We start from the raw sequence: 26,766 nt of genomic DNA on the forward strand, positions 1-26,766 counted from the left end.
GGAACGATGAGGAGGGAAGGAAATCAGAAGCAGCTCTGCAGCCTGACTACAAATCACTGCCCACAGGGAAGAGGTAGTAGAAAGCAGGAAGAAAAGGAGAATGTCCTGAGAATCACAAAGAGCATTAAGTATAGCATGTAGTTCTCTACAATTATTCAAGGAATGCAGGAAAAGAAAGAAGACCGAGTGCTGAGCCCATGTGTGCCGTGAGTACTTCGCCGCTCGCTGAAGGACAACCATTCGTTTCTTGAAAATGAGATTCTGAAATCCGTGGAGGCAAAAATGTACCGAGAGATGCTTGCTAAATCAAGGATATATGCTTTTCTCTGCCAGCCATAAGGTATTTTTGAGGTAGAGATGTGAAAGGATCTTCTGAGACAAAGAAGAGAAGTACTTCTTCTGAAGATGCCTCTGCTCATCTGCTGACCTCTGCTGGATCAACAGTGGCATCCAGTGGCCAAAAGTCTCAGCACAGACTTCTTTGTCTCTAGGAAAGATTTCTATTGCTTTGGGTGAAGTAGCAATTCAGAACAAAACCATTTCTGTTGTCTATAACTAAGGATCCCCAAAGACACAGTACTTTGTAATACGAAGTGAAGAACCAAAGGCCATAAAGAAGAAATGGAGGTGGGGGGCAGCTTAAGATTGGCTATGGTATTTATATTTCCTATGGTATTACTAAAAAGAATGAAAATACAGGAGGTGAGGAATATATGTGTGTGGGATTCCTGTTTTCACTGCCTCAGAATACTTTAAAAAATAAATCAGTATTCAAGATAAAGTATTTTCATCTTAAAACCAAAGCAATACTAAAACAAACTGCTGTATATATATTTTATTTCTTAAAGGGCCTGGGATGGGAAAAATAATGGTATTAGCATGGCTTAATTATATAGTTTAGGTGAATTTCAGTTTGCTTCTGAGGTGTGATTTTTTAAAAACCGATTTAAGTTTCAACTAATCTATAGCAAATATATAGAAAAGCATTCCATCCAAGTTCTCTTCTTTTTTAGGTAGGCTGCAATGTGGGGCTTGAACTCACAACCCCAAAATCAAGAGTCAGATGCTTAACTGAACAAGCTAGCCAGGTACCCCACCCCCACCAAGATATTTTCGTGTTCCAACTGTTTGACTTACACTGGCTAAAAAAGTGATTTTCTGGCAAAGTCTCGGCAAATAAAATGCCAGTAAATTCTGACTTAAAGAAAAGAACTATGTTTCCTCAATGACATAATATAAGCAAACATGAAAATGCTGGAGTAATCCTCAAAAATTTTTTTTTAAGATTTTGTTTTTTATTTGACAGGGAAAGAGAGTGAGCGAGCGCACAAGTAGGCAGAGAGGCAGACAGAGGGAGAAGGAGAAGTAGGTTCTCCACTAAGCAGAGACCCTGACCCAGGACTCGATCCCAGAACCCCAGGATCATGACCTGAGCCAAAGGCATCTGCTCAACTGAGTCACCTAGACGCCCCTCAAATTTCTATCTTAATTAGACTATACTTCATTTCTCCAGGTCAAAGACTAAAAAAAAAGGTGGGTACCAAAAGGCTCTACTCTCATGATTTAAATTTGTTCATTTTCTGCTCTATGTTTCTAGCCAAAACCAAAAATGCATGTAACTGTCATACATTACACCCCTTAGCTCTCCTGATACATCCCTAGCCAACTCAGATGCATGCCCCAGCTCAAACTCACCTATTTGGATGAGATGTGGGTAGCATGAATTGGAATTCCACCACACAGGTGTTGTCCTTAAGTTGGCGATGTTGTACGCTGTTAAGTTCATAGGCAATATAAGCCCTTCGAACATAAACCTGGTTAAAAAGTAATCCTCAGTAAATACACTTCAAGAACAGAAACAAAGACATGCTTAGCCCAGGAAAGAGTGCTGAGAAGAGGTATGCAATATGGAAGAAGATTCTGAACATAAATAATAAGTTGCTTTAATTAATAAAGTTGCAATCTTAAAACAAGGCCCATGACTATAAATGGAAATAAAACTATCCTGCCTCTGGCTGGGCCATAAACCTTTCACACTAACCCATACTCAGAAGAATGTTTGATCATTAGTAAAAGCAAGGATAAAAGCAACTATTAACTCATTGTGCGCGATAATTTCAACAGCAGATAAAAGCAAGCAGTGAGGAAAATGAGAGGTACTGATTGTGAGCCACCTGAGTGAAGGCAAACAACAGAAATAATTGTTGTACAGCTCAACTCTTTTATTATCTTGTACCTTTGTTTTCCCAAATTATTTTAGATTTATATCCCCCAAACCTAGGCAAGAGCAGTAAGGCATAATTTGACATCTCACACAAACTAGCTTGACTCAGGAGTTAAAAGAAACAGCAACAGGCTCCATCTCAGCAAAAACCATCAGTTTGGCCTTGTGCACTTCACAGCCAATTTGCCATGCACATAAAATGCTACACGGGATTCTACCATCATGTGAGGTATACAAGGAGATTTCTCATTAAATGACATGAAAGCACTCTAAGACATTTAGACTATTTTTAAAATTTGGTATTTACTGAGTAGGATACATTACACTCTATCCACAGAATACAAATAAAAAGTAAGCCAAAGGAGCTTGCCACAGATTGTAGTGATGGCGTGTTACACAAAATCATCTAAAAACATTCCTTTCCCTTTTCTCCATCTTCAAAAAACATCTAGTCAGCAATTTTACAGCAGTATTCAGGGCCTGCAATTTTTGTGCTTAATGAGGTAGAGTGCTGTGGTGGAAACAGAAAAGTCTTTGAGTCAGATTGACTTGGGTTCAAATGCAAACTCTTCTGCTTATTATCTACGTAAATGTGGATAAGCCACAAACTGAGTCTCACTTTCTTTTCACTTCATCAAGTAATGGTAGGGTTAAATGAGAAAAAGAGTAATGCACCTAAAACACAGTTCATTAAATGTTATTACTTTCTTTCTCATGACAAAATATTTCATAAGAGCTGCTTGAAAATTCAGAATATAACTAAAATCCATTTTATTTGGCCCAAGTCACAAAATGGTACATGTTCTGGTCAGCCATATATTTTTTCACTTATTATTTTATAGGAATCCTAATTTATTATGAAATGAGAGTATTCAAATACCTGGAAAGTAGAGACTATTGAAAAATGCTGGCAGCTATTTTCCTGTGATTGGAGCCCAGAAGTGGTGATTAGTTCAGCTGAAATACTTGAGTAAAGCAAGTGTTTGTTTCAGAGGAAGACTCTAAAGCACCAAAGAAAAGGACTTAAGGCCAAAGAAAAAGGTCTGATACAATAAGCAAATGGACAAAAGAAATCAGCTAGAAAACAAGAAAAAAGGTCACATCATGTAACTATGGAAACTTACCTCCAGAGCTGCCATCCTCACTACCTGGTTGCTGTGATAGAAGAAGTTTGGTAGGACATCAAAAATAGATGTTTCAGACAAGATGAGTTTCTGAAAGGTAGAGAGACAAGCTTAAACCATTATATCCAAAATAGAACCATTTCAGTGGATAATATGCAGCATTATGAAGCTCTTAAAATAACCCCCCCCCAAAAAAAAAATAACCCAAGAATTCTGTCTACAAATGACCTATATGAACTTAACCTTCTTTGTGCCCAACTTCCTTAACTACAAAATGATGAAGATACTCATACCTAGCTTCATGGGTCTGTTGTGAACATTAGGAAGAATTAATATATGTAAGTTCTTAAAAATAATGCAGTAACAATGTATTATATGCTAATATTAAGTGCTAATGACCATAATTAATATCCTTCCTGACATGCATCTATACTCAACCTCTCAAATATTGTCTCAATCCTCCACTATGGTAAAACCACAGATTTGGACGCCAGTTGAAATCCTCTATTTCAACTATGAACCAAATAAACAAAAACATCTTTTCCCCTTCTCTAGGTTCCCCACAAGGAAATATGACAGAAAGCCTAGAGATTCCCTTGGCTAGACAGAACAATATTACTCTCATTTACAGGTGGAAAAACAGAATGTCATTCCTGAAAAAATGACGTTGTCAAAACAGTAATAACAATGTCTTTCCAATTAATAGTAAAATTAGCCAATATTCTTCTATAAAATTGGCTCTGTATAAAGCTTAATACTAAATATCATAATAAAATGAAACTTAAGTGACTTTAGTAGTTTTGTCTCTAGAAGACTAACAACTACCTATTTACACATCTGATTCTATTCAACCAGTGCAACCACTTAATTCTAGCCTAGAACACTTTCTAGACAAAAAGCACAAGAGGTAAAGACTTCAACAGGACACTTCTATCAAGGCAGGCCTATTCAATTTTTAAGCTCAACCACAATTCTAACAGCATTTTTATGAGAAAAATATTATAAGTATAAATCATTTTATAAAATCAAGGCATGAAACTTCACTACAGAGAAAATTAAAATAGATTGATTAAATCATGCTTGGGAATAAAGGAGACAAGAGTGCAGAGTGGTAGAAAAGAACTATATGTATACCTGCAGGTTCTCAATGCAAAACTGATGTCCATACATGTCAATAGCTGAAAGGAAGATAGACTCTACTTGGTTATGGCGAAGCTCATATGATGGCAAATGGGAGGCAATAAGAACCTAGAGTGAGAGCAAAATAAGAGGCATAAGTTCCTGAGGGAGTGATTATTCTAGCCTCCTATTAGGCAGCTCTGATACAAAAGCAATAAATATAAATCTGTAAGTGCAGGCATCAAAGATAAAACAGAGACCAAGTAAAACAACTTCTAGGTCCTGTAACATAAAGCCAATGCCACCAAATACTGCATCTCAGTTGACTCTCACCATGATTTGCGTTGTGGGCAATTTCCCATGGGGGGTGGGGGGGGAAGGAGAGAAAACAGCTTCAATCAAGTTCCCTCAGTGCATGTGATTTACCATTGCAAAGCTGCTGGTCCTGGGGACTGCATGACTAGCTGTTAATTGGGAATCAAGTCTGGCAGGCAGCAGCTGTGGGGAAGGTGGAGGCAATAGAGCCAAGGCTTTTGCGCAACTCTGAAGTAGAAAGGACCAGGAAAAGCTGCTCTGACAGCCCCAGGTATTTGGTATCATGGAGAAGGTGTCGGAATATAACGCCAATGCACGTGAGGAGCCATGTCACAAACACACAGGGACACGGTGGGACCTGAATAGTCTCAGCAGGTCACTGAGAGGTTCAATAATTTTGAGTAGTTCAGTGACATGGATACAATTGTGGAGAAAGCAGAAGGTCACTGAACAGCTTCAAATGCTGCTTCCTTGTCAATGCCCCTGCACTGAAACACAAAGGGAGCACCACTTCTTGGCTTCCCTGCTGAAACCTTTTGGAATGGAAATGAAGACTACAGGGTGAAACTAACCCGGACTTCTCTAGGGATGTTCTGATTGCTAGCACCTCGGATTCACTGCATTATCTTTCTGCTTTCCCCACTTGATTTTTTTCCTGCACACTTAAGTTTACACCTACTTCTAAGGTTCCCTTTGGGAAGTGAAAAATATTGAGTTTATTGCCATCCCTTAGCTTCCTTTCCTCCATATGACTCTAGTTTACTATCACAAGGCTACTTGGAATTGTAGGGAATGGTAACAGAATTTTAAGGGAGGAAAAGACTTCTATTATTTTAAAGATACTCAACATTAATGTTTTCCTTTCTCTTTAAAAAACACACCACATAAAAAAAAAAAAAAAAAAAAAAAACACCACATGAGGAGCTCCCTGGGTGGCTCAGCGGTGCCTGCCTTCAGTCCAGGATGTGATCCTGGGGTCCCTGGATCGAGTCCCACATTGGGCTCCCTGCATGGAGCCTGCTTCTCCCTCTGCCTGTGTCTCTGCCTCTCTCTCTCTCATGAATAAATAAATAAAATCTTAAAAAAAACACATCAATGAAAACATCTGTTCTGAGGGCAATGAGAAGACATACATAGAAAATCGCACGATCTTTTTGTCAGGCAATCAAGTAAAAGTTCACTGTTTCTAAAGACCACTGAATCTATGAAAACCATTTCTCGCCTCAAGACAACCAACACATGTCCTTACCTGGCGTGCTCGAAGTGCTACTTTGGCATTGGTGGTCTTACTGAGTTGAGTTAGCTCTGTGAGAATATTCAGCAGCTCATCAGTGAGAGTAGGGTCCCTACCGCACAACTGATCCTAATTGTTAGGGTGAAAAAACATATACACATCCACGTTAAAAAGAACTGTAGCTAGAACTTTGAAATATGTTTACCAAAGTAAACATAGCTGGATACAATGAGAGAATGCAAACTTATTTTTTTTAATCCCAAACAATGCGGTATAGAAAATCCCAGAGAAAACCATTCCTAAGGAGAAACCCAAATCCCTCAGTCATTCGTATTCAAAATTCCTAGTGAATTTCTTTACAGATCAACATTACACTTTTAACACGCAGAAGAAATCATCTGAGACCATTAAAAGGGTCAGGGTAAAAAAAATCACAGATTAGGCCTAAGAATTTTAAGAGGCGTTAAATAATATGAGGACTAAAAGCTTTCCTGTTCCCTCTCCCACTTTTGGAAAGAAGGCAGAATAAGGCAAAAGGAACCACTCCTGGTGGTTTTCATTCCACATGCCAAATGTTCAGCATCCCAGGAGGGTACAAAACAGAAACATAAGAACAAATTATTCATTTAAAAACACACACTAAACAAACACACCATCTCATATGCTGACAATTCTATACCCGAAATCATTTATCCTCTTGCTGCACCAGGAATCATTCCACAGTAACTAAACATGGTGAATCCTAAAATGGATTAGAGAGAAAAACCAAGCTCCTATTATCCAGCCCATGGGCTTATTCAATTGGGTCCTTCCTCTCCTAAAAGTTACAATTTGTTAAGAAAAAAACCTATATCATATTTTGAGAAAAATGTTTCTTCTCAGTGGAATATTAGTTTAGTCCCTAAATTAATAGATTATCCATGTAATTTTCATCTAGGCTGAAAAAACTGCAGGTGTAGTTTTTATAAATATCTGTTCTTTTTTGAAATTTACAGTTATTTATAGAAGTTCTTAATACCATACCACATAAAATATACACGGCATAGGCATAGTTTCCTCTGCTTGCAGTTTGAAATAATTGCCTTTTTATTGTAGCAAATTTTTATTCTCCCTCTACTACCAATAGGATATGAAAGATGACCAGATCCCCCAAGGCTTCCTGTTGTTGTTGCCTTTTAATTTTCTTCCTACCTTAATTATCAGCCTTTTTCCTAAAGAAAGGATCTCCATTCCATACTTACCTTCCTTATCTCAGGGATGTTCTTTATAGTCTTATCACAACAGTATAAATAGAAGCTTGAGGCTTTCAGCTTTTAGGGTAGACATGCATGTCCCAAAACACCTTTTCTACAAACCCTACTACCTTCCACATCAAAGAATAAACTTTGGAGTTTTGGAGTACTCTGCACCACCATGCTGAGAAGAAGGTTTCTCAAACATTTTTCTTCTCTTTAAAAGATTTGATTTATTTATTTGAGAGAGAGAGAGTGTGTACAAGCTCTCACACACGCCCAGCAATAGCAGAAGCAAGAGGGAAGGCAAGGGAGAATCTCAAGCAGACTCCCCAGTGAGCAATGAGTGATGAGATCATAAACTGAGCCAAAACCAAGAGTTGGACGCTCAACCGATTGGGCCACCCAGGTGCCCCTTCTCAAACATTTTAAAGCAGGAAATACTTTCTGGTTCCCAATTCACCAATCAGAGGTCTGCTCCAAATGTCCAGAGTCATAAAACACATAATGGGATTTATAGCTAAGGAAGTGCAAGTATTATTTTCACCTGTTGAACACAGGAAATTCTCTGATCTGAGTGGGAAAATTCACCTGTTTAGTGCAGGGAATTCAATTATCTGAGAGGGGAGGAGAGAAGCAGCTGATAGGTTGACTATATATCCAGGGTTCATTGAGCATGGAGTCATAGACCAGAGGGCCTCTTCACCTCTCCTAGGGCATGAAAAAAAAAGGAGAGAGAAAATGCAACTAAGTTGCATCTGTTATGGAGAGCTAATAAGGAGCAAAAGAGAATTTCAAAGGAACATATAAAATTACCATAGACAAAACCACTGGAAGACAGAAGAACAGACAAGTAACAGTGGATAGGGAAACCAAGACAAGTTTTTCCTACCAAATCCCTCTTTTCCCAATGTTCCTAATAGAGAAAAATATTCCTTTCCGAGGTACTTACTCTATTCATCAGACTGATCCTCTGAAAGATTTAAAAACCTAACGGTGTCCTAAATAATAAAATTCAGCTACTCTACAAACAGCCAGACCCAAGTCTCAAGATCTAACAACAAAAGCCAACACAACAAAACAAAAGCACTGGCTACCTACTTGTATCAGACAAAACAGCCTTGTTAAGGAATGTTTTCCCTTGAAAGGAAATCCAGGTTTACCTTTTGATATTAAACTAAAATACATACATAAAAAAATAGAGCTATTCTCTTGCCTATAGATGACATTCTAATAACACACAAAACCATTTAAAAAAAAAACTTTTTTTTTTTGTTTTGTCTTTCCACTATAAGAGAAAAGGAAAACGAGGGGTAGGGAAAAAGAAACAGTATCTGAAAGAAAAGTGAACTATGGAGATTAAAAAAAAATAATAACTGGGAAGTAATTATTCGCTCACAATCAACAACTGACAGTCTTCCAGGGCTCCTTGTGATAAAGTACAGAAACCAGAGCTTTCTGGAATGTGAAGCATCAAATACAGTTATCAATAAACCACTACCTCCATTAGTCTATCCTGATTTGGATTTTTCATTCAAATATTATTTTCTCCATCATCATTATAAGTACTTAGAAAAAGATTGGCGGGCAGCCCAGGTGGCTCAGCGGTTTAGCGCCACCTTCAGCCCGGAGTGTGATCCTGGAGATCTCGGATCGTCCCATGTCGGGCTCCCTACGAGGAGCCGGCTTCTCCCTCTGCCTGTGTCTCTGCCTCTCTCTCTGTGTGTGTCTTTCATGAACAAATAAATAAAATCTTAAAAAAAAAAAGAAAAGAAAAGAAAAGAAAAAGAAAAAGAAAAAGATTGGCAATAGAAAATCACATATAGAGTAACCTTCTCAACCCTCTCTTGATCTTGACTTGAACAATGTTCAGGTCCTAAAATAAACCAAAATAAACCACCAAGGACAAATGACCATTCTATTCACCAGAACCAACTATGTGAAGATACAAACATCCAGAAGGAAGTTTATGGCCCTCTAGCCTACAGACAAGCTTCCTTTGGGAAGTCCAACATTACCTTCTAATTCTGGTCAACATTTTGTAACAACGACATTAAATGGTGACTATGTCAGATGTGTTTCCTTAATATAAAGAGGTTCTTTTAATGAGCCTACCTGCTGAATGTGGGATTACAGGTTACCTGCATAAATTTGTAGGCCAAAGTAAACATAATTATTCAGTAATGGTTAAGGTTGGTATCACACACTTATTTATGATATTTATTCTTAACCTGGATGGTGGCTAACTGCAGGGAATATTTCAGATTTGCAGAAATATAACAAACATGCTTAAGTGTCAAAACCATAGCCAAAGTTATGCAGATGACTGCCAGAAGAGCCCAGTATAATCCAACTTGATCTTGGCATCCTAAGATTTGAAGGCAATTCAAAACAGAATGTGACTAATGTGTAATGCTCTCAAGACATTAACTACTGTTCAGCTGGATGAGACACTAATCCCCAAATCAGCAATGGACTGGTAGCTTCTTGCAATCACAGCTGGACTTTTTGATATTCCAAGGACGTCATGGGACAGGTTAGTAAGACATTATTAATATCACCCTTATTCAGTAAAGTTGGGTTCACTGAGAAAGATGACTCCTTTATTTATACATTGGACAAAATTATTTGTAGTCATGTTAAGTGGAAGAAGGAAAGGCTCCCCATCTAAATCAAATCAGAGGCTCATGGGCATGACATTATTCCTAAGGAATATGCTTTATATCATGTTCATGTGGATGATACCAGAAATAACATGTAAGTGGCAGGAAGACTACTCAGCACAAAGGTAGCTCTACTAGATACAATAACTTGTGATCTAGATAGTTACAAGGATGCTGATAATTTTTATTGGTGCCAAACTGCTTAATTTGGCTAAACAATTCCTTTTTTTTTTTTTTAAGATTTTCTTTATTTATTCATGAAAGAGACACAGAGTGAGAGAGAGAGAGGCACAGACACAGGCAGAGGGAGAAGCAGGCTCCATGCAGGGAGCCCGATGTGGGACTCGATCCTGGCTTTCCAGGATCACACCCTGGGCCGAAGGCAGGCGCCAAACCGCTGAGCCACCCGGGTTGCCCTAAACAATTCCTTAAATAAGGGAGCCTGAGCGGTTCAGTTGGTTAAGCGTCCAATTTTTGATTTTCAGCTCAGGTAATGATCTCAGGGTTGTGACATCAAGCCCCGCTCATGCTCTTTCTCTTAAGAAGAAGAAAGGAATCTCCTAAGTATCTCTAAGTAAACATATACAATGTTCTAGCTTTTTCCTATGAAATTAAATTTAAGAAATAAAAAGAACTTTCAAAAAGTAAATTTGGTCTTCCAGACTTTGGTTTCAATCGAGGTACCATGTTCCTCCAAATGGAGGAAACCTGATAGGACTTTCACGTTTTATTTAATATTCTGCTTTCCAGATAGGGTGAAAGATTAGAACATATTTTCTCAAGAGTCCATACGGCAAGTTATTATGAGGCAAGTTAGGCTGATATGTGGAGGGGATGAGGGCTTCCTTGGAGCAGCCCACATCTTGTAACACTGATTCATAGAAGCCTGATTGTCTTGATCCCTCCTTCTAAGTTCAAAAGCCCCAGAAATCATCATCTAGCTCAGCAAAGCACATCATCAACAATCCTACTTCTAGAAAGCAAAGACTGAAATGCCAGGCACATAACCATCAATCAGGAAGCCAAGGTAAGCAAAGAAAGGGGAAGTGGGAAAGAACACAGAAGTTGGAGAATTCAAATACTACCATGTCCAGGTGATATCTGTAAAAGACCATCAGACCTGTCCAGGTGATATCTGTAAAAGACCATCAGACCTATGGAAAGAGTGATTCAAACCAGTAAAATGGCTTTTACTAGCCACCAACATTAATGCAAATGTGGGGTGGGGTAATGGTGGTGAAACCTAACCATTAACAGAAGGAAAGAGGAAACCCACATCTGGTATTCAGTAATATCAGATCAGTAGGGAGCACCTCTTGAGCTCTCATCCCTGCTGCATAGGACATGGCTAGCTGGTCCTCAGCTCAAGCATATCAATTAACTTCTTGATTTCCAAATCTCTAGGATTAGGTAAATGCAGCTGATATTTCAAAAGAAATTCAATGATATGAAAGCCTACAAATCCTACTTTGTTTACTGAGGTGTTTTGTTTTGTTTTGTTTTTAAGGAAAATGTGAAATGCCAAAATAAAGGCCAAATCCATCTTTCTGGTTCACATCTTCAACCTTTTCTTCTTCCTCTTCCTCCTCCCCTTCCCTCTCTCCTCCCCATCCACCCTATTCATCCAAACCCAAACACTAACAACAGCTCTTTTCTCCAAAGAGCTCAGCCTGTTGGAAAGAAAGTTTGGGCACTATCCATGCAGGTAAGAAGTAATCAGGATGACAAGGTGGGGAAAAAAGAACAGCAGCAAGTCAGAGTCCCATTGGCTTCTGCCTGTCCTGACTGGCAAAAGCAGAAAGCAAAGCCTCAAACCAGTTCTCTGACAGGGCCCAACGCCTCTGCAGCACCCCCCGTGTAATTACACACTTGAGTGACTGGACTCTGAAGAAAATTGAAGGCCTGAGCTCCGAACAGCTGCCATTTTCTCTCTCCATCACACCAGCGTGATTACTTGAGAAATGAACAGCCCCGGCTCAAAGCTACTCCAGAATTCTCAGAGGAAATATGGCTCCGTGTTCCAATAATGAGATTCTTAAGGCAAGCGTTACTTACAATCACTCCGCAAAAGGAGCGAGCCGAGCCCCTATATCTTACAAATTAGAATTTAAGAAACCCAGCGACAGTCTTGGACGATCATTACTCTTCTGCTGCTCCAAGGATTCTGGGCTTTGGTCTATTTTTAGTGCAGAAAACTGTTAAGTCCTTAAAAAGGTAATCATAATAAAATGAAAACTCACCATCATTACCTCCCTAAAAAGGCAAATACACCCCATTTTAGGTCCAAACTGAGATTCTTCCGCTCCCTCATTACCCTTTTCTGCCAAAAAGTCCTATCCAAATGAGAATTGGCAATCCTTGTATTGAAATTAAAAACAAAAAAACAAAAAACACAACTGGTCAGATTTCTTGTTTTTCTTGACTGAGGAAAAAAAATATCAGCAAATTGCCATAGATAATAGCACTTCTTTGCCAAAACCTGTCACTTGCGGAAGTTGAAATATTATATACTGCTGATATATATTTTTTTCCTTTCAAATGCATCTTCTGATTTCCCCATCTAGGGTAGCAAAGGTAAATGAACTCTTCCTGTAATTACATATTTTTAAAAGTGGTTATTCTAAACAAATGTCATATCCTTGAGAGTTAACCAGCTACACAGATACAAAGCTGTGGCGCTGCTATTAACCAGAAGCATGAGCTAGATAGTTTCCCTTTATTCTGAACTATGAAATAAAAAACAGCAGTGATGATTTATGTTTTTTTTCCCCTCCAAGAAGAAATGATGGAATTAAGGTACCAAGAGTGCCAATTCCACAAAGGGACAAGAGAAGAATCTAGGAGTAAAAAGATACCTCAGTCCCCAAAAAAGACCAACAGGCCACAGCCAGTCAGCTATTCACGGGGTGGGGGACTCTAAGAATAATTCTATTGTTCTCCAATTCCTAGAACTAACTCAACCGGAAGAATCTAGGGATGAAGGACTTAAAATCATCTTTAAAAATCTGTAAGTCCACAGAACTTCTACCCACAGTCAAATGTGAATTAATTCTAATCACATTTACTAGTCTCACCTCTATTTCCCACTGTCTAATTCTCATATTATGAGGTTATGGGGACAAAAGCATGTATCCACTACCAGTACAAGAATTTGAGCTGAGAGTTTCCACATAAGTAAAAGAGAAAGAGACCAAAGAAGATGCAGAATAAATTTAAATTTCTTTGGTGGAGATCATCCCTGGGTGGCTCAGCAGTTTAGCACCTGCCTTCAACCTAGGGCGTGGTCCTGGAGTCCCGAGATCGAGTCCCGCATCGGGCTCCCTGCATGGAGCCTGCTTCTCCCTCTGCCTGTCTCTCTCTCTCTCTCTCTGTCTCTCATGAATAAATAAATAAGGGGATCCCTGGGTGGCTCAGTGGTTTAGCACCCGCCTTTGCCCAGGGTGTGATCCTGGGGACCCAGGACCGAGTTCCACATCGGGCCCCCTGCATGGAGCCTGCTTCTCCCTCTGCCTGTGTCTTTGCCCTCTCTCTCTCTCTCTCTCTCTCTCTGTGTCTCTCATGAATAAATAAATAAAATCTTTTTTAAAAAATTAAATTTCTTTGGTGGAAAGGGCAGTACTTTTCTCACGTTGCTTTTTGTTCTTAAGTTTTGGGACATGCCATTGCTGATATTCATGGAATAAACAAGAGTTATTATGACAAAGTACACTGGCTAGATAAGACTAAATTTTAAAACTACTGTCATGAGTGACAGCAGGACTGGGGAAGCACAAGGCATCTCTAAGCAGAGTCAAGGGGTCTGAGTTCCTGTGCATGGCTGCACACACAATAGCCAGAATAATCCTTTCCTGACTGGAGCAAGTTCCTTCAGGTCAAGGACAGAGGTAGATGTCAGAAACTGGTCACCTATAACCCAAGCACCACTCACCCCCAAATTACAAAAGACAAGGAACTTTTCCTCTGACCAGAACCTCAGAAGGAGAAATGCTTCCTTCTTATCATCAACCATCCTTACAAGTTCTGGAAAATTATACTCACAATAAGCATTGTGACCAGAAGATTCTTCTTGGTGACTTGAGCATGAGAGAAGATATAGTTCAGTACAGTGTTCATATCACTCTTGTTCTCTTCTCGAAGGGCAAACACACATTTGTCATAGTGACCTGCAAGCAGCAAAATGAACTGGTCTTCATCCACGGACAAACGTTCAGTTGCATGCTATTTGCTTGTTCTTTTTAATGTCTATGATTCACCTGATAAGCAGTGAGAGGAAACATCTTAAGAATTTTCTTGGATGGTTTTGTACAGAATTGGCAGTGAGGTTTAGTAAAAGAAACGCTAGACTAAGAGTCAAGCAATCTGGTCTAAGGCCTGGGCTCAAAGCCTAGCTCTGTTACCAATTTCCTATGGGCTTCTTGGCAAATTGTTTTACCTCTCTGAGCCTCATTTTCATCCCTCCCCCAAAAAAGGGTGGAGGGAAAGTATGTCTTAGAGACTGGGAGGTTGGTGATAATTCCAACCTCTCACTCTTACTCTAAACTCTCTCATTTAGCTTCCTGGAATGATTTCCTTAGCAGAGAGGGTTCTGTTGCTTAAAAAGAAATGCCAATAAATAAATAATAAATAAATAAATAAATAAATAAATAAATAAATAAATAAATAAATAAATAAATAAAATAAAAGAAATGTCAATACCATTAAACTCGATGATCTTTAAAGTCTGTCCCAGCTTGAGATTCTGTTTCATGTCTGACTCACTGAAAATGTTTCACCCTAACTCTGAGAACAGTTTTAACTCAAAAATAAAACCATACAAACTTATCAATATCTACAAGAGGCTACTATCTCTGAAATCAACATTTTGCCCTATAGATCCATGAAACAGCTAAGCAATGCCTAGGCTTCCAAATCCAAACTAAGGCACAGATCAAGGAGATCCTTGCATTAAGTCAAAATATCTGTAGGAAAAGTACAGTTATGCATATTTTCACTGACCCTTCATAAGGCCACCAGGGGCAGGTTAGTTCTGGCAAGGAAAGCTATGCTTTGCGACAGAAGCATAAGCTACAGGTTTACTGTACTCATATCTACCATGGGATATAATATTCAGTTCTTTAGAAAACAGCTTACCAGAGAATTAAATTTCCAAGGAAAGGAGAATTAGTGTTTGAATAGTCTCAAAGTCAGAATTTTATGAAATCATGAAAATATTAAAGGATTATCACCTCAGTTCAGATTCTATATTAAATTACAAACTAGAACAGTTTGACTGGATTACCATGGATACCTAGACTACTGAGTACATTCAATCAGGGTAACTCAGCTCTGTTTTAAATATTGGAGATTGACATAAGATTTTTTTTTTTTTTTCAAAATGAAACTAAATACATTTGAATAACAGTGGGCTACAATATTTAAGAGCTGACAATTTCATACAAGACCCATTTAGAACAAAACAGAAGGTGTCTGGAAAGTGGTTGTTTATAAAAATTCATACTTTTCCAACCAAGACTTAGCTTTGAAGATACAATAGAAATACATCGAGAACCAGGAGAAATAAAAAGACTATTTATCCAGAAACAGCAGAGACAATAAGCAGAAAGAAAGCAATGATACCAACTGTTCTCTTTTTAAAAACTTTATTGTGAAATATACATACAGAAGAATAATAATAATTATCTTTGAGGGATCCTCTGTGCTTCCCTTAAAAACAGCTACTAAGCTGAAATTTATGTTACTTGTTCTTTTGCTTTTCTTTACATTTATCCCATTTATCTCTTAACAAAATTCATCTTTTAGTTCATATATACAACTTGGTTCATCTACTTTCACTGTTGTATAGTAATTCATTTTAGGAATATACTAGAATTCAATTATCTATTCCACTTGTGTATATTCGAATTGTTTCTGGTCTTTTTTGCTATTATGAACAATGCTATCATGAATAGGCCTGTGTACGTCTCCTTATATGTAATAGTTTCTCTAGAGTCTATTATCTAAGAATAAAATTGCTAGGTTGAAGAGTATTTAAAAAGTTTATTAGGTCGGGATCCCTAGGTGGCGCAGCGGTTTGGCGCCTGCCTTCAGCCTAGGGCGCGATCCTGGAGACCCGGGATCGAATCCCACATCGGGCTCCCAGTGCATGGAGCCTGCTTCTCCCTCTGCCTGTGTCTCTGCCTCTCTCTCTCTCTCTCTCTCTGTGACTATCATAAATAAATAAAAATAAAAAAAAAATAAATAAATAAAAATAAAAAGTTTATTAGGTCTGACAAACGTTTCCAAAGTGGTTTGCACTTTGGAAACTTGCACTGTCACTTACAAAAGCAGTGTTAGATGATCTGACTTTTTAATTTTGCCAAACTCATTTATGCTCCTCACATTTTTCTAATTACTAATGAGCTTGAATATCTTTTCACAAATGTGTGGATCATTTGTATTTTCCCTTTTGTGAATTATCTTTTGCCAATTTTTCTATGAGGCTGTCTTTTACTTATTTACTAATATCCTTTGTTAGGTGCAGGCTTTATAAGTACCTTCTCCTACTTTATGGCTTATATTTTCAGTCTCTTTTCTTCTTTTCATGAATAGAAGCTCTTAAGTGGGATCAACTTAATCAAGCTTTTCCTGTATAGCTTGTACTTTGTCTTCTATGACAAAATCTTCCCTACCTTGAGGTCATAAAGCTATTCTCCTACAAATTTAGTAGTTTTGCCTTTTTAAAACATGTTTAAGTCTTTAATTCACTAGGAATTGATCTCTGTTTATATGGTTTAAGGTAGGGATCCAATTTCTTTCTTTGGCTTTGCAAATAAATAAAAGCCATTGTAGTAGTATCATTTACTGAAGTCTATCCTTTCCTCATGATCTATAATGCCTGCTGTGTTACAATGTAAATTTTAATTTATACATGGGATCAGTTTCTAGGCTATGTTCCATTAGTCTATTAATCTGTCCTTACACTAATATCACAATCTCTTCATTAATACGGCTTTATATTGAACCTTGATATTTGATTGAACAAATCCCTCCACCTTGTATTTCTTTAAAAGTATCCTGGTTATTTTTTTTTTAAGATTTTATTTATTTATTCATAGACACACAGAGAAAGGCAGAGACACAGGCAGAGGGAGAGGGAGAAGCAGGCTCCATGCAGGGAGCCCGACGTGGGACTCAATCCCAGGTCTCCAGGATCACACCCCAGGCTGCAGGCGGCGCCAAACCGCTGTGCCACCGGGGCTGCCCAAATATCCTGGTTATTGTCAGACTTTTTTTTCATGTAAATTTTAGAATTAGCTTTACAAATTCCATGGATATTTCCTAGCAGGATTTTTACTGGGACATGAATGACTCTATAGATGAATCCAGGAAGAATCAATACTTTGCAAGTATATACTCCAATCTAAGACTACGATATTTAGAACTTTATTTACTTTTTAATTTTCTTCAAAAGAGGCTTGCATATTTTTTGTTAAGACTTATTCCTTAGTATTCCATATTTTGGGTTGCTATTTTCAATGGCCTATTTTTCTAAACTGCTTTTCTAAACAATTATTGTACTATAAAGATAAACAGAATTCAAACATATATTGGATTCTGTATAATGGCTTTTGCATTCAACAACCGTGTTAGACTTTAATTCTAATAACAAACATAGAGATTTTTTTAGGTTTTCCAGGTACACATCATATCTAACAGTGGCATATTTATTTCCTTATTCCTTTCCAGTCCTCATACCTTTTAATTCTTTTTTATCTTACTGCACCAGCTAAGACATCCAGTATGATGCTAAATAGAAGCAATGAGAGCAGGTGCCCTTGTCTTATTCCTACCTTAAAGGGAATGCTCTTAACAATGCTTTCAATTTTACCATTATGCATGAAGTATCCTATAGATTTTTTTTCCTATAGATTTTTTTTTGTGGGAGATCTTTACATGTTTAAAGAAGTTCCACTGTATTCTTCATTTACCAAGAGTTTATTTATCATGAATGAATATTAAATTTTGTCAAATGTTTTTCCCCCATATCTTTAGATGACCATGGTTCTTCCTCTTTGAATCTAGATGATAAATTACCTTAGTTGGTTTTTCCACTATTAATCAAATTTGCATTAGTGGGATAAAGACAATTTGGCTGTGATGTATTATTTTATACATTGCTGAATTGTTTGATAATTTTTACTTCAGTATTTTTGCTGGTTATGAGTGGCTGCCATCCTTTAAAAGATGCAAAAGAAAGCAAAACATGTAAGAAAATATGAAGTAGTATTTCAAATTCTTTGATGTTTCACTGCCACCTTGTGGCAAGAAGCAATATCAGCAGTATGTAGCTTTTAAAATCCTAGCTAGAGGTGTTACACATTTAGAGACTTCATACATCATTTAATGAAGCTCTTCAGAGAAAGCCAGGGATAAATTCCACCTAAATGATACACCGAAAAGTACTGGAAAATCTGAGCCTTTTTCAGATGGCTGTGGTTCAATCCGTGGATTAGCTGCCAAGAGGCAAGCTCTTCAGATAGTCTTTCAATTTCAGCCTGGTCATGACTCAACCAACTCTCACTAAAACCAAGGTCAAGAAGATATCAACAGGGAATACCATGCTAGAAAAATTATCTCACTTCTGTCCCAGAAGCACACTGGATTCACCATCTCATCAAGCTGTGTTTTGTTGTTCTTTCTTTAGCATTAGTAGGATATAGAGGTTTAGTTTTAAAGGAACTGGTGAGAGAAGGGAGAGTTTGTTCATGGCAGGAGTTAGTGAGAAGAAGAACTGACTCAGGTACTACACAGTCCTACAGGGAACCTTTCTCAGAAACAGAATCCTCAGGAAGAGGCTTACCATTCTGGAACTGTGTCTCTACTCGCAGGTACTGCCGCAGCAGATCCATCACCACAGCCTTCATGTGGCCTCGGATGCCACTTCGGTATCTAGGCAAGCAGAAAAAGTCTCTACTGAGAAACCGGACAGGCTAACACTATTAAGTAACAGTCTATTTAAATAATAAGCCCAGAGCCCAACTTTACTTTCTAGATTTTCTACTGAACTGCTTTCCCTCAGAATTTTAGGGCAGGGCAGGGGCCAGCCTAAAACCAACTAACTGGATCAACTTAAATTATAAGCTTAAGGAATCTGCCTACAGACAAGATTTTTTTTTTTTTTAAATTAAAAGAGAGAGGAAAAAAGGAGGACAAAACAAACCCAAAACCACTTGATAGTCCTACCTAACAGTACCCTGGTTCAGTTCCCACTGCCAAATAGAAATGATCACTATACTCCTGAAATGGCTAAGGGATATCTGAAAAATTTATGTGCATCTCAAAGTTGAAAATGTTCTGTGAATGTTCCTTCAGTCCAATAGTTGGCTCCTTATGTTAAGAAGAATGAATGCCATACTCAGGCCTGTGCCAGAAGAAAAATTAGGAGTTTCATCAAAATTGTAAGGAAAAAGAAAGCAATGAAATTTCTGTGCCTTAATAATCGACAGAAAGATGTAGAATAGAAAGAAGTCATCAAAAATATTTTAGCTTACAATTCTAAGATATTTAGAAGATATAAGGTATTTTCTAAGATACAAGTGTTTTCTAATTCCTCTGGTCAAACCTGAGGTAAATCTCTTGGTGACTACTTAGAAGAAAAGAATCTTTCTTCCAAAGTTACACATAACTACCTCTGTACCAGCTGGACAATGCTCTGAGTGTTCATGAAAAAGACTTCCCGCTCAGATTTCCGGTTCAACGTAGCTGCATGGCTATCTAGGATGTTGGCAATCTAAAGAAGAAGAAAGAAAAAAATGAGACCCAAAAGTATTACCCTGTGCTGCACCACTAGTATTCTAGTATACTTATAACATGGTAACTTTCATCTTTAACATGTTGGAAGCAGTTGGAAGTTACTGTGCATAGTTTAGAGGCTTGTGTTAAACAAGTAAGCAACTTTTATTTCTTTTCACCCTTTCCCAAATGAACTCATGAATGTATCACAAAAGCTACCATCCTACCAGGGACCCTTGACAAGCAGGATATGCTTATGGTCAAGGTCCAAACTTTACTCTCTACCTGCCTAGCTCAACTCCCTACATGTAAATTAGCTTCACAGGCAAAGGGTAAGCATGCTCCTGGGGTAGTAAAGAAGTCGTTGCTAATAAAACTGCAAATATCCCCCTACTTTAAATTCACAAAATTCCTCTAATTAGGGCACAGGCCCAAGAATAAACCTCTATGAGGTACATGGCCAATAGGTTTTCCTCATAACTACAAAAACTTTACATTTCACATATAGTATTACTTCTGTTTTGGGGCTTATATTCTGAGACACTTATAAAGGGTACAATGCTCAAGACTGTGAAAGCACAACATCCAGATAGAAGATCCAAACAGGAAGGAATCCTACAACATAAACTTCAGAATTGGTAGCTAGTCGAGAATGCCAGTGTCGCTCTATAAATACCTGCTGGCTGGGAAACTGACAGAGGACTGATGTGATATTGCTGGCATACTGGGCCATTTCCTTCTTGATAGACTTCTCAACATTGGGGGGAATACGGCCAGAGACACTGGTCATGATATCTTGTAATTCTAGGAGAGGTAACGAGGGGTCTCTGAGGGTCTTCATCAACCGCTCTACCCAGTCTTTTACCTGAGAAAATAAAATAAGATCCAGACAAAATTAACACAATCCCCCAAATGAAGTGATATATCTGAATTCAGTACCATACAGTATTTACTGTGATACTGTAATATAGGCATCTAATACTGCCCTTATTCTCTAGTTGTAAATCCCACTTAAATGTGAGTCAGTAACACAGGTAAGAACCACGGATTTAAAGACTTCAAATCCCATAAATAAAGGGGAGTTTCGGGCCAAACAGCTTTCTTTCCCTCCCTCTAAAGAAATCCTTATGTGACTTTTAAACTATCTTGGAGGGCAGCCCGGGTGGCTCAGTGGTTTAGCGCTGCCTTCAGCCCAGGGCATGATCCTGGAGACCTGGGATCGAGTCCCACACATCAGGCTCCCTGCATGGAGCCTGCTTCTCCCTCTGCCTGTGTCTCTGCCCCTCTCTCTCTATCTCTGTCTGTCTCTCATGAATAAATGAAATCTTTAAAAGAAATAAATAAAATAAACTATCTTGGAGAACAGGTACCCACCCTATCTGTACATCCTTTCCCCAAGAGAAGAGATTCATACCCTGCTGCTAAAAAAAGGATCTGGAAGGCAGTATCCATTCATTACGTTGACCAGATTATCCAGGACATAGTGGAACACTCGATGGAGCTTCTCGCCTCTGAGTGCAGTGCTCTGGATCCGTGGCAGACTACCTGTGTGAAGCTCAGCCTGTCAACCCCAATGAGAGATCAAGTCATCCACTACCTTCTATTCAGGTGACACACACACCACTGCAACTTAGATTCATCATTCAAAACCAAGACATCTCTTTCATTCCCAGCTACAAGGAGAGAAGTCAGTGGAGGAAGCATCATGAGGAAATCACAGAATCTTACTATCATAGTAATTCTTACCAAGTCTAGTTCCAGAACACTATAGGCACAAATACAAGGAATGAGATCAAGGGGAAGAAACTTAAGAAAAAAACGGCAAACTAACCATTGGAATCATCTGACCCTCCAGACTGCTCCTGCCATGTAATCAGCTCTTGGAGAGCAATATTTAAAAGTACCTTCCTACTCACCTGTTGGACCTTGCTGGGGTTGTCCAACTGCATTTTGGCTATTACACAGCCAGGGTCAAGAGCTGCTCCAGGCCGTTTGACATAATGGATACAGCCAGACTCTGCAGCTGTTAAGGTCATTACCATCTTCATCACCTATAATGAAAAATCAAATTAGAGTTTACCTTTTCTTTACACGGATGAATGATTTTAAAAGGCTAGTTTTTTTCCCCTCAACATCTAAGTCACACTATCTCTAATTCAATCCAGAAAGATGTAAAACCTAAAACCTCCAAGAAAGTACAAGGAAGGCAATTAGAAAATCTCTCAGGATCCAGCTTTAGGGATGACAGCCACTGACATTTCCTGTTTCTAATGTTTAAACTAATTTTTCCATAGTTTGTGTTTTACTTTTTAATGCTTAGAACTGACGAACAATTTAGCCTGCAGATCTAGGTGCTCGGCCTAGGCACCTAAGATTCCCACACCAAAACCTGAGGGTCAGTTTTTACTCCTCTTTCTCCTTTATCCACCAATTACCAAGCCCAGCCAAGTAGCTCTTCTAAACCTCTTTCAGAAATCTTCCTCTCTTGTCATCTCTTTCATTTAGGCCCTCATCATATCTGGCCTAGGGTCTTGAAACACCTCCAAAAGAATTCCCTACACGCTCTACATTGCCAATGAGGTCACTAAATACAATCATTCTAGAGCCCAAATCTCATTGTATCACTCTTCTGTACAAAATCCTTCAGTGACTCCTCACTGCCTCCAGGACAGTTTCAGTATCTTAGTACGTCTTGTGAGGTGCTTCATGATCTGAGGTTCTGATTACTTATTTAGCATCTTTGTTGGCCAATTCCCATTAACTCTTAGTCTGTTCTCAAACAATACGAATATGTGCTTGCAGCTCCTGAAATATACTATACTCTCCTTCTTCTGTGCCTTTGTACACGCTGTTCTTCTCTTTAAACATTCACCCTGCCCTTCTTCCCCCAGGTATATTACTATCTATCTTCCAAAAGTAAGATCAAAGTCCTCTCTCTCTCAAGAGCCCTACCCTACTGTCCACATCCACCAGCTGCACTCCAATCTGAGTTAGGTGGCCCCCTGCACTCTGCACTTAGCTCTCTCAGGAGTCATATTTCATCACTTGTCCACCTATCCTATTTGTTTCCTAAAGGACCATCAGTAAAGAACTTAGCATGATTCCTGGCATGCAGTAAGCGCTGTTGCCAGTATCTGTCTTTGGAGGAAGAGTTACTCACCTGTCAAAGAAAAACTTTAAGCTTTTTGTTTTTAAAACTGTACTCATAAACCAATAAAAGCAATTAATGCTAATGCTCTTCACTTTCTACCTTCTATTTCTTTTCTATTACTCTTCAGTCCTATTCCATCTCAGCAGACACTTTTCCTACTTTCCCTCCCATGCCCCAAGAGCCCCGTCACCACCCTGACCTCAATTTCAGCATAGCACTGGCCAGCAAACACATGGCCTCCATCCTCCACAATGTACTGGATTAACTTCCCAGCAGAAGGTGAGCGTAACACTGAAGGGTCATTTTCCTTCTCAAACACACAGGTCTTATTGCCAATTGTGATACGATATCTAGGAGAGAAGTAGGAATATGTAAGCCAATAAAGTACCTTGGGTTGTAAAATAGAATGGTAAAATGATGTCAATCATAAACAAAACAAAAACACAACACACACTCCCCTTGTCAAAACTGGAAACTTTGTTCTATATACACACAAACACACAGAACACTCACTCCACCTTTGTTGACAATGCAAATAACCAAGACTTCCTTCAGTAAGAGTCGGATTAAATAAATTATAGTACATCTATACAGTGGAATACTGTATGATCATTAAAAAAGAATAGACATCTCTACTTAAAAAAACAAACATGAAAATGATGATGATATAATACCTAACATTACCTGAACCCTTACTATGTCCCAAGCAATGTTCTAAGCACTTTATACGTGTTAATTAGTTTCACTGTCACAATAACACTGAATGGCATGATCTATGTTAAAGAAAAAGTACAGAACAGTATCTAAAGGTTTTTATTTGTGAATGTATTCACAAGAAAAACACAGTATGTACATATCTATAAATAGTATTTATATATAAAACTTCTGTAAAAACAAACTGTTAAGAGTGGTTGCTTAAAAAGAGGGAACTTATTTTTCATTGTGGCAGAGAGACAATGTTTTTAACTGTAAACATTTGTGCTCTTGAGATTTTTAAGTACATGTACTATTCTTATTACTTAAAAAATACCCTTTTAGGGTATTTTATGACCTTAAAACAGCCCAAGAACTAGCGACTGATGAAAGATGGACACAATGACCAGCAAGTGGACCTCACAAAGCTCCCTTACCTATCCACTTCTTCCTTCATGTATGTGGTGTAACTGCTGCCATCATAGGACAGGAGTAACCCTCCATCACTGAGCCGATGCACATCTACTTCTACGCATGAACCATTCATGATCACCACATAGGAGTTGGGGGACTGCCGAGTCACCTGCAGAGAATGAAAACCAGAAGGGACAAGTCAGTGTGTCCCTTCCAGGTGCAGCCCTAGAAAAAGTTTCAGTACCTCAAAGATATAGGTAAGAAAGATCTCTCAAAGAAGGTGCTCTTCGCATCAATGTCTTGTGGGCATGGCTCAGTCCTACTGCAAGCTAACAGAGTGACTTTAAATCTTCTCCCTAGTCTGGTTATTCTTCAATGTGACATAGAAGAACACTAAAACATTTTCACAGAATCGTCAAATACTGCTTCAGGCAATATTAATTTCACTAATACCCTGCCCTGTAGTAAAACAAACATTTCCTTCATCTCTTGACCTGAAGAAAGCATGCTAACAAAGAAAGACAAAAAAGTAAGGTGTAGTCTTCAGTGGGTTCGGCATACCTTAAGTACATATTTGACTCCCCCATAGATAAGTTCAACATCTACTGTATTCAGAAGTGTATGAGCAGGAAGGACTTGACCCCTGAAAGAACAACAATGTGAGTCACATTAACTTCTAGAAAGTTCCAGAAGTTTATAAGGAAATCTCAAAGGTTTTATATAGCTTTATATAGCCATATGTATATATATATATATATATATAGTGCTTCCTGGAATATCAAGACTGGAAATAACCTAAAGGATCATCAGTAAAGAACTGATACATGAATTATGAAAAAGCCCCAGAATGAAATATTATACAGTCATTAAAAAGAAAGGCGAAGATTTTTATGTATGTGTTTTTTACTTATTGATAATCTTTATACCCAACATGACGCTTGAAGTCACAAACGCAAGATCAAGAGTTGCATGCTCTACCAACTGGGCCAGCCAGTCACCCTGAAAGATGAAGGCTTTTATGTACTAATATGAACTACTCTCCAAAATGTACTGTTAAGTGAAAAAAGCAAGCAAAATTGTAAACAGTTTCAGAGTATGCTAGCAACTGTGTTTTTTAAAAACTAAGGAGTGGGAAGAAATAAATATTATGTGTACATGCTTATATAAACTTACAATATGTCTTGATGGGTACTGAAGAAACTGGCAACATGGGTTGACTATAGGAAAAAAAAATTAGGTGGTCAAAAAATAGAGGTAAAAGGAAATTTTTCACTACTGTTCTGGGCCTTGTGAACTTTGAACCATGTGAATATATTACTTGTTATTAGAAATAGATAAAATTAAAACTTGAATACCTGGGTGGCTCAGTGGTTGTGTGTCTGCCTTTGGCTCAGGTCGTGATCCTGGGGTCCTGGGATTGAGTCTAGCATCAGGCTCCCTGTGGGGAGCCTGCTTCTCCCTCTGCCTATGTTTCTGCCTCTCTGCGTGTCTCTCATGAATAAATAAATAAAACCTTTAAAAATTAATTAGTTAATTAAATTAAAACCAAAAAAAAAAGAGAGAAATGCCCCTGTAAAATCAACCCTCAAATACTGCTATCAGCTGGGACTTCATTTGGGGTAGTCAAAGAAAAAAAAAAGACACTAGGCCATGGCTGAATTCAGGTGAAAAGGAAGGACATTGCCAAGGACGGAAACAATATCAAGACAGACTTTTGACAAGAGAAAGAGGGAATGATGAGGCAAGTGAGGCAAGATGTTAAAAACTGGTGAATCTGGGCATAGAATAAATAGAAGTTGTTTGTACTATTCATGCCACTCTTCTTTCTTTATTTATTTTTTAAGATTTTATTTATTTATTCATGATAGACACAGAGAGAGAGGCAGAGACACAGGCAGAGGGAGAAGCAGGCTCCACGCAGGGAGCCCGAGGTGGAACTCGATCTTGGGACTCCAGGATCATGCCCTGGGCCGAAGGCAGGCACCAAACCGCTGAGCCACCCAGGGATCCCGTCACTCTTCTTTAAATCAAATTATTTCCAAATATAAATTTTATGAATAAATTTAAAAATAACTAACATTTAAAAGATGGAGGGGAAGCTTGCATAGGAGATTACGCATGACACAGTTGTACACTACTAGGGAAGTCATTTAATTAGGTTAGAGACTGCATGTTGAGGGACAGATGTAAATAAAACTGGACTGGTAAAAAGGGGCCAAAGTATACAGGGAGTTGAAAGTCACTCTGGGTGATTAAGACTTAACACACAAGGGTAATGTGAGCTGCTGATGGTTTTAGTGCAGGAAAGCAACACAATGAAAGATATTTATCTTGAACAACTGTAATCTCAGTTCAATTTTTTAAATTTTGTTTCTTCCTTTCAGACACCTTAAAAGAAAGCTGATATAAGTCTAACAGCACAGAAGGAAATAAAGTGCCTGTGATTAAAGTGCTTTAAAATGATTAGCCCCTTGGACCGTTCCTCCAGGGACTCAAAGGCAAGGCTTAGTCTCCTGAACCAGAGTTAGAAATTAGTTTAGCCCCATAAAGTCTGATCCTCTACTTGCAAGACTCATGAGGTCATCTTGAATATCAGCCTCAATTATGAATTTCTGAAAGGTGTTGCAGGTAATATATGAAATATCCAGGGTTTGATGCTAGAGAGAAACACCAGATATTCATCACCAGGGTGGGTTTAGAGAGATTTTATGCTTGTACAGGAGAGAATGCTTACTTTAGCTGCAACTGTTTTTAAAAAACAACCCTTTCTGGGGCACCTGGGTGGCTCAGTCAGTTGAACATCCAACTCTTGGTTTTGGCTCAGGT

At 38.4% G+C, this 26,766-nt stretch overlaps 1 protein-coding gene across 8 annotated transcripts in view; it reads right to left on the reverse strand.

Moving 5' to 3' along the window:
- The window catches only part of ACACA (acetyl-CoA carboxylase alpha), a 283,891-nt gene that overhangs the window by 131,967 nt on the left and 125,158 nt on the right, over positions 1 to 26,766 (reverse strand). For all 8 annotated transcript variants that reach the window (XM_038548036.1, XM_038548037.1, XM_038548038.1 and 5 more), the window contains 13 exons: positions 24,502 to 24,583; positions 23,964 to 24,109; positions 23,033 to 23,183; positions 21,599 to 21,733; positions 21,097 to 21,243; positions 20,359 to 20,547; positions 19,580 to 19,680; positions 18,751 to 18,839; positions 13,950 to 14,074; positions 6,032 to 6,145; positions 4,483 to 4,596; positions 3,349 to 3,438; positions 1,696 to 1,814 (listed from right to left, as the gene is read on the reverse strand). In XM_038548036.1, coding sequence (XP_038403964.1) covers positions 1,696 to 1,814; positions 3,349 to 3,438; positions 4,483 to 4,596; positions 6,032 to 6,145; positions 13,950 to 14,074; positions 18,751 to 18,839; positions 19,580 to 19,680; positions 20,359 to 20,547; positions 21,097 to 21,243; positions 21,599 to 21,733; positions 23,033 to 23,183; positions 23,964 to 24,109; positions 24,502 to 24,583 — 1,602 coding nt within the window. The remainder of the gene's footprint in view (positions 1 to 1,695; positions 1,815 to 3,348; positions 3,439 to 4,482; positions 4,597 to 6,031; positions 6,146 to 13,949; positions 14,075 to 18,750; positions 18,840 to 19,579; positions 19,681 to 20,358; positions 20,548 to 21,096; positions 21,244 to 21,598; positions 21,734 to 23,032; positions 23,184 to 23,963; positions 24,110 to 24,501; positions 24,584 to 26,766) is intronic.

The sequence above is a fragment of the Canis lupus genome, chromosome 9 (genome assembly GCF_011100685.1).
Source record: "Canis lupus familiaris isolate Mischka breed German Shepherd chromosome 9, alternate assembly UU_Cfam_GSD_1.0, whole genome shotgun sequence".
Taxonomy (NCBI): Eukaryota; Metazoa; Chordata; class Mammalia; order Carnivora; family Canidae; genus Canis; species Canis lupus.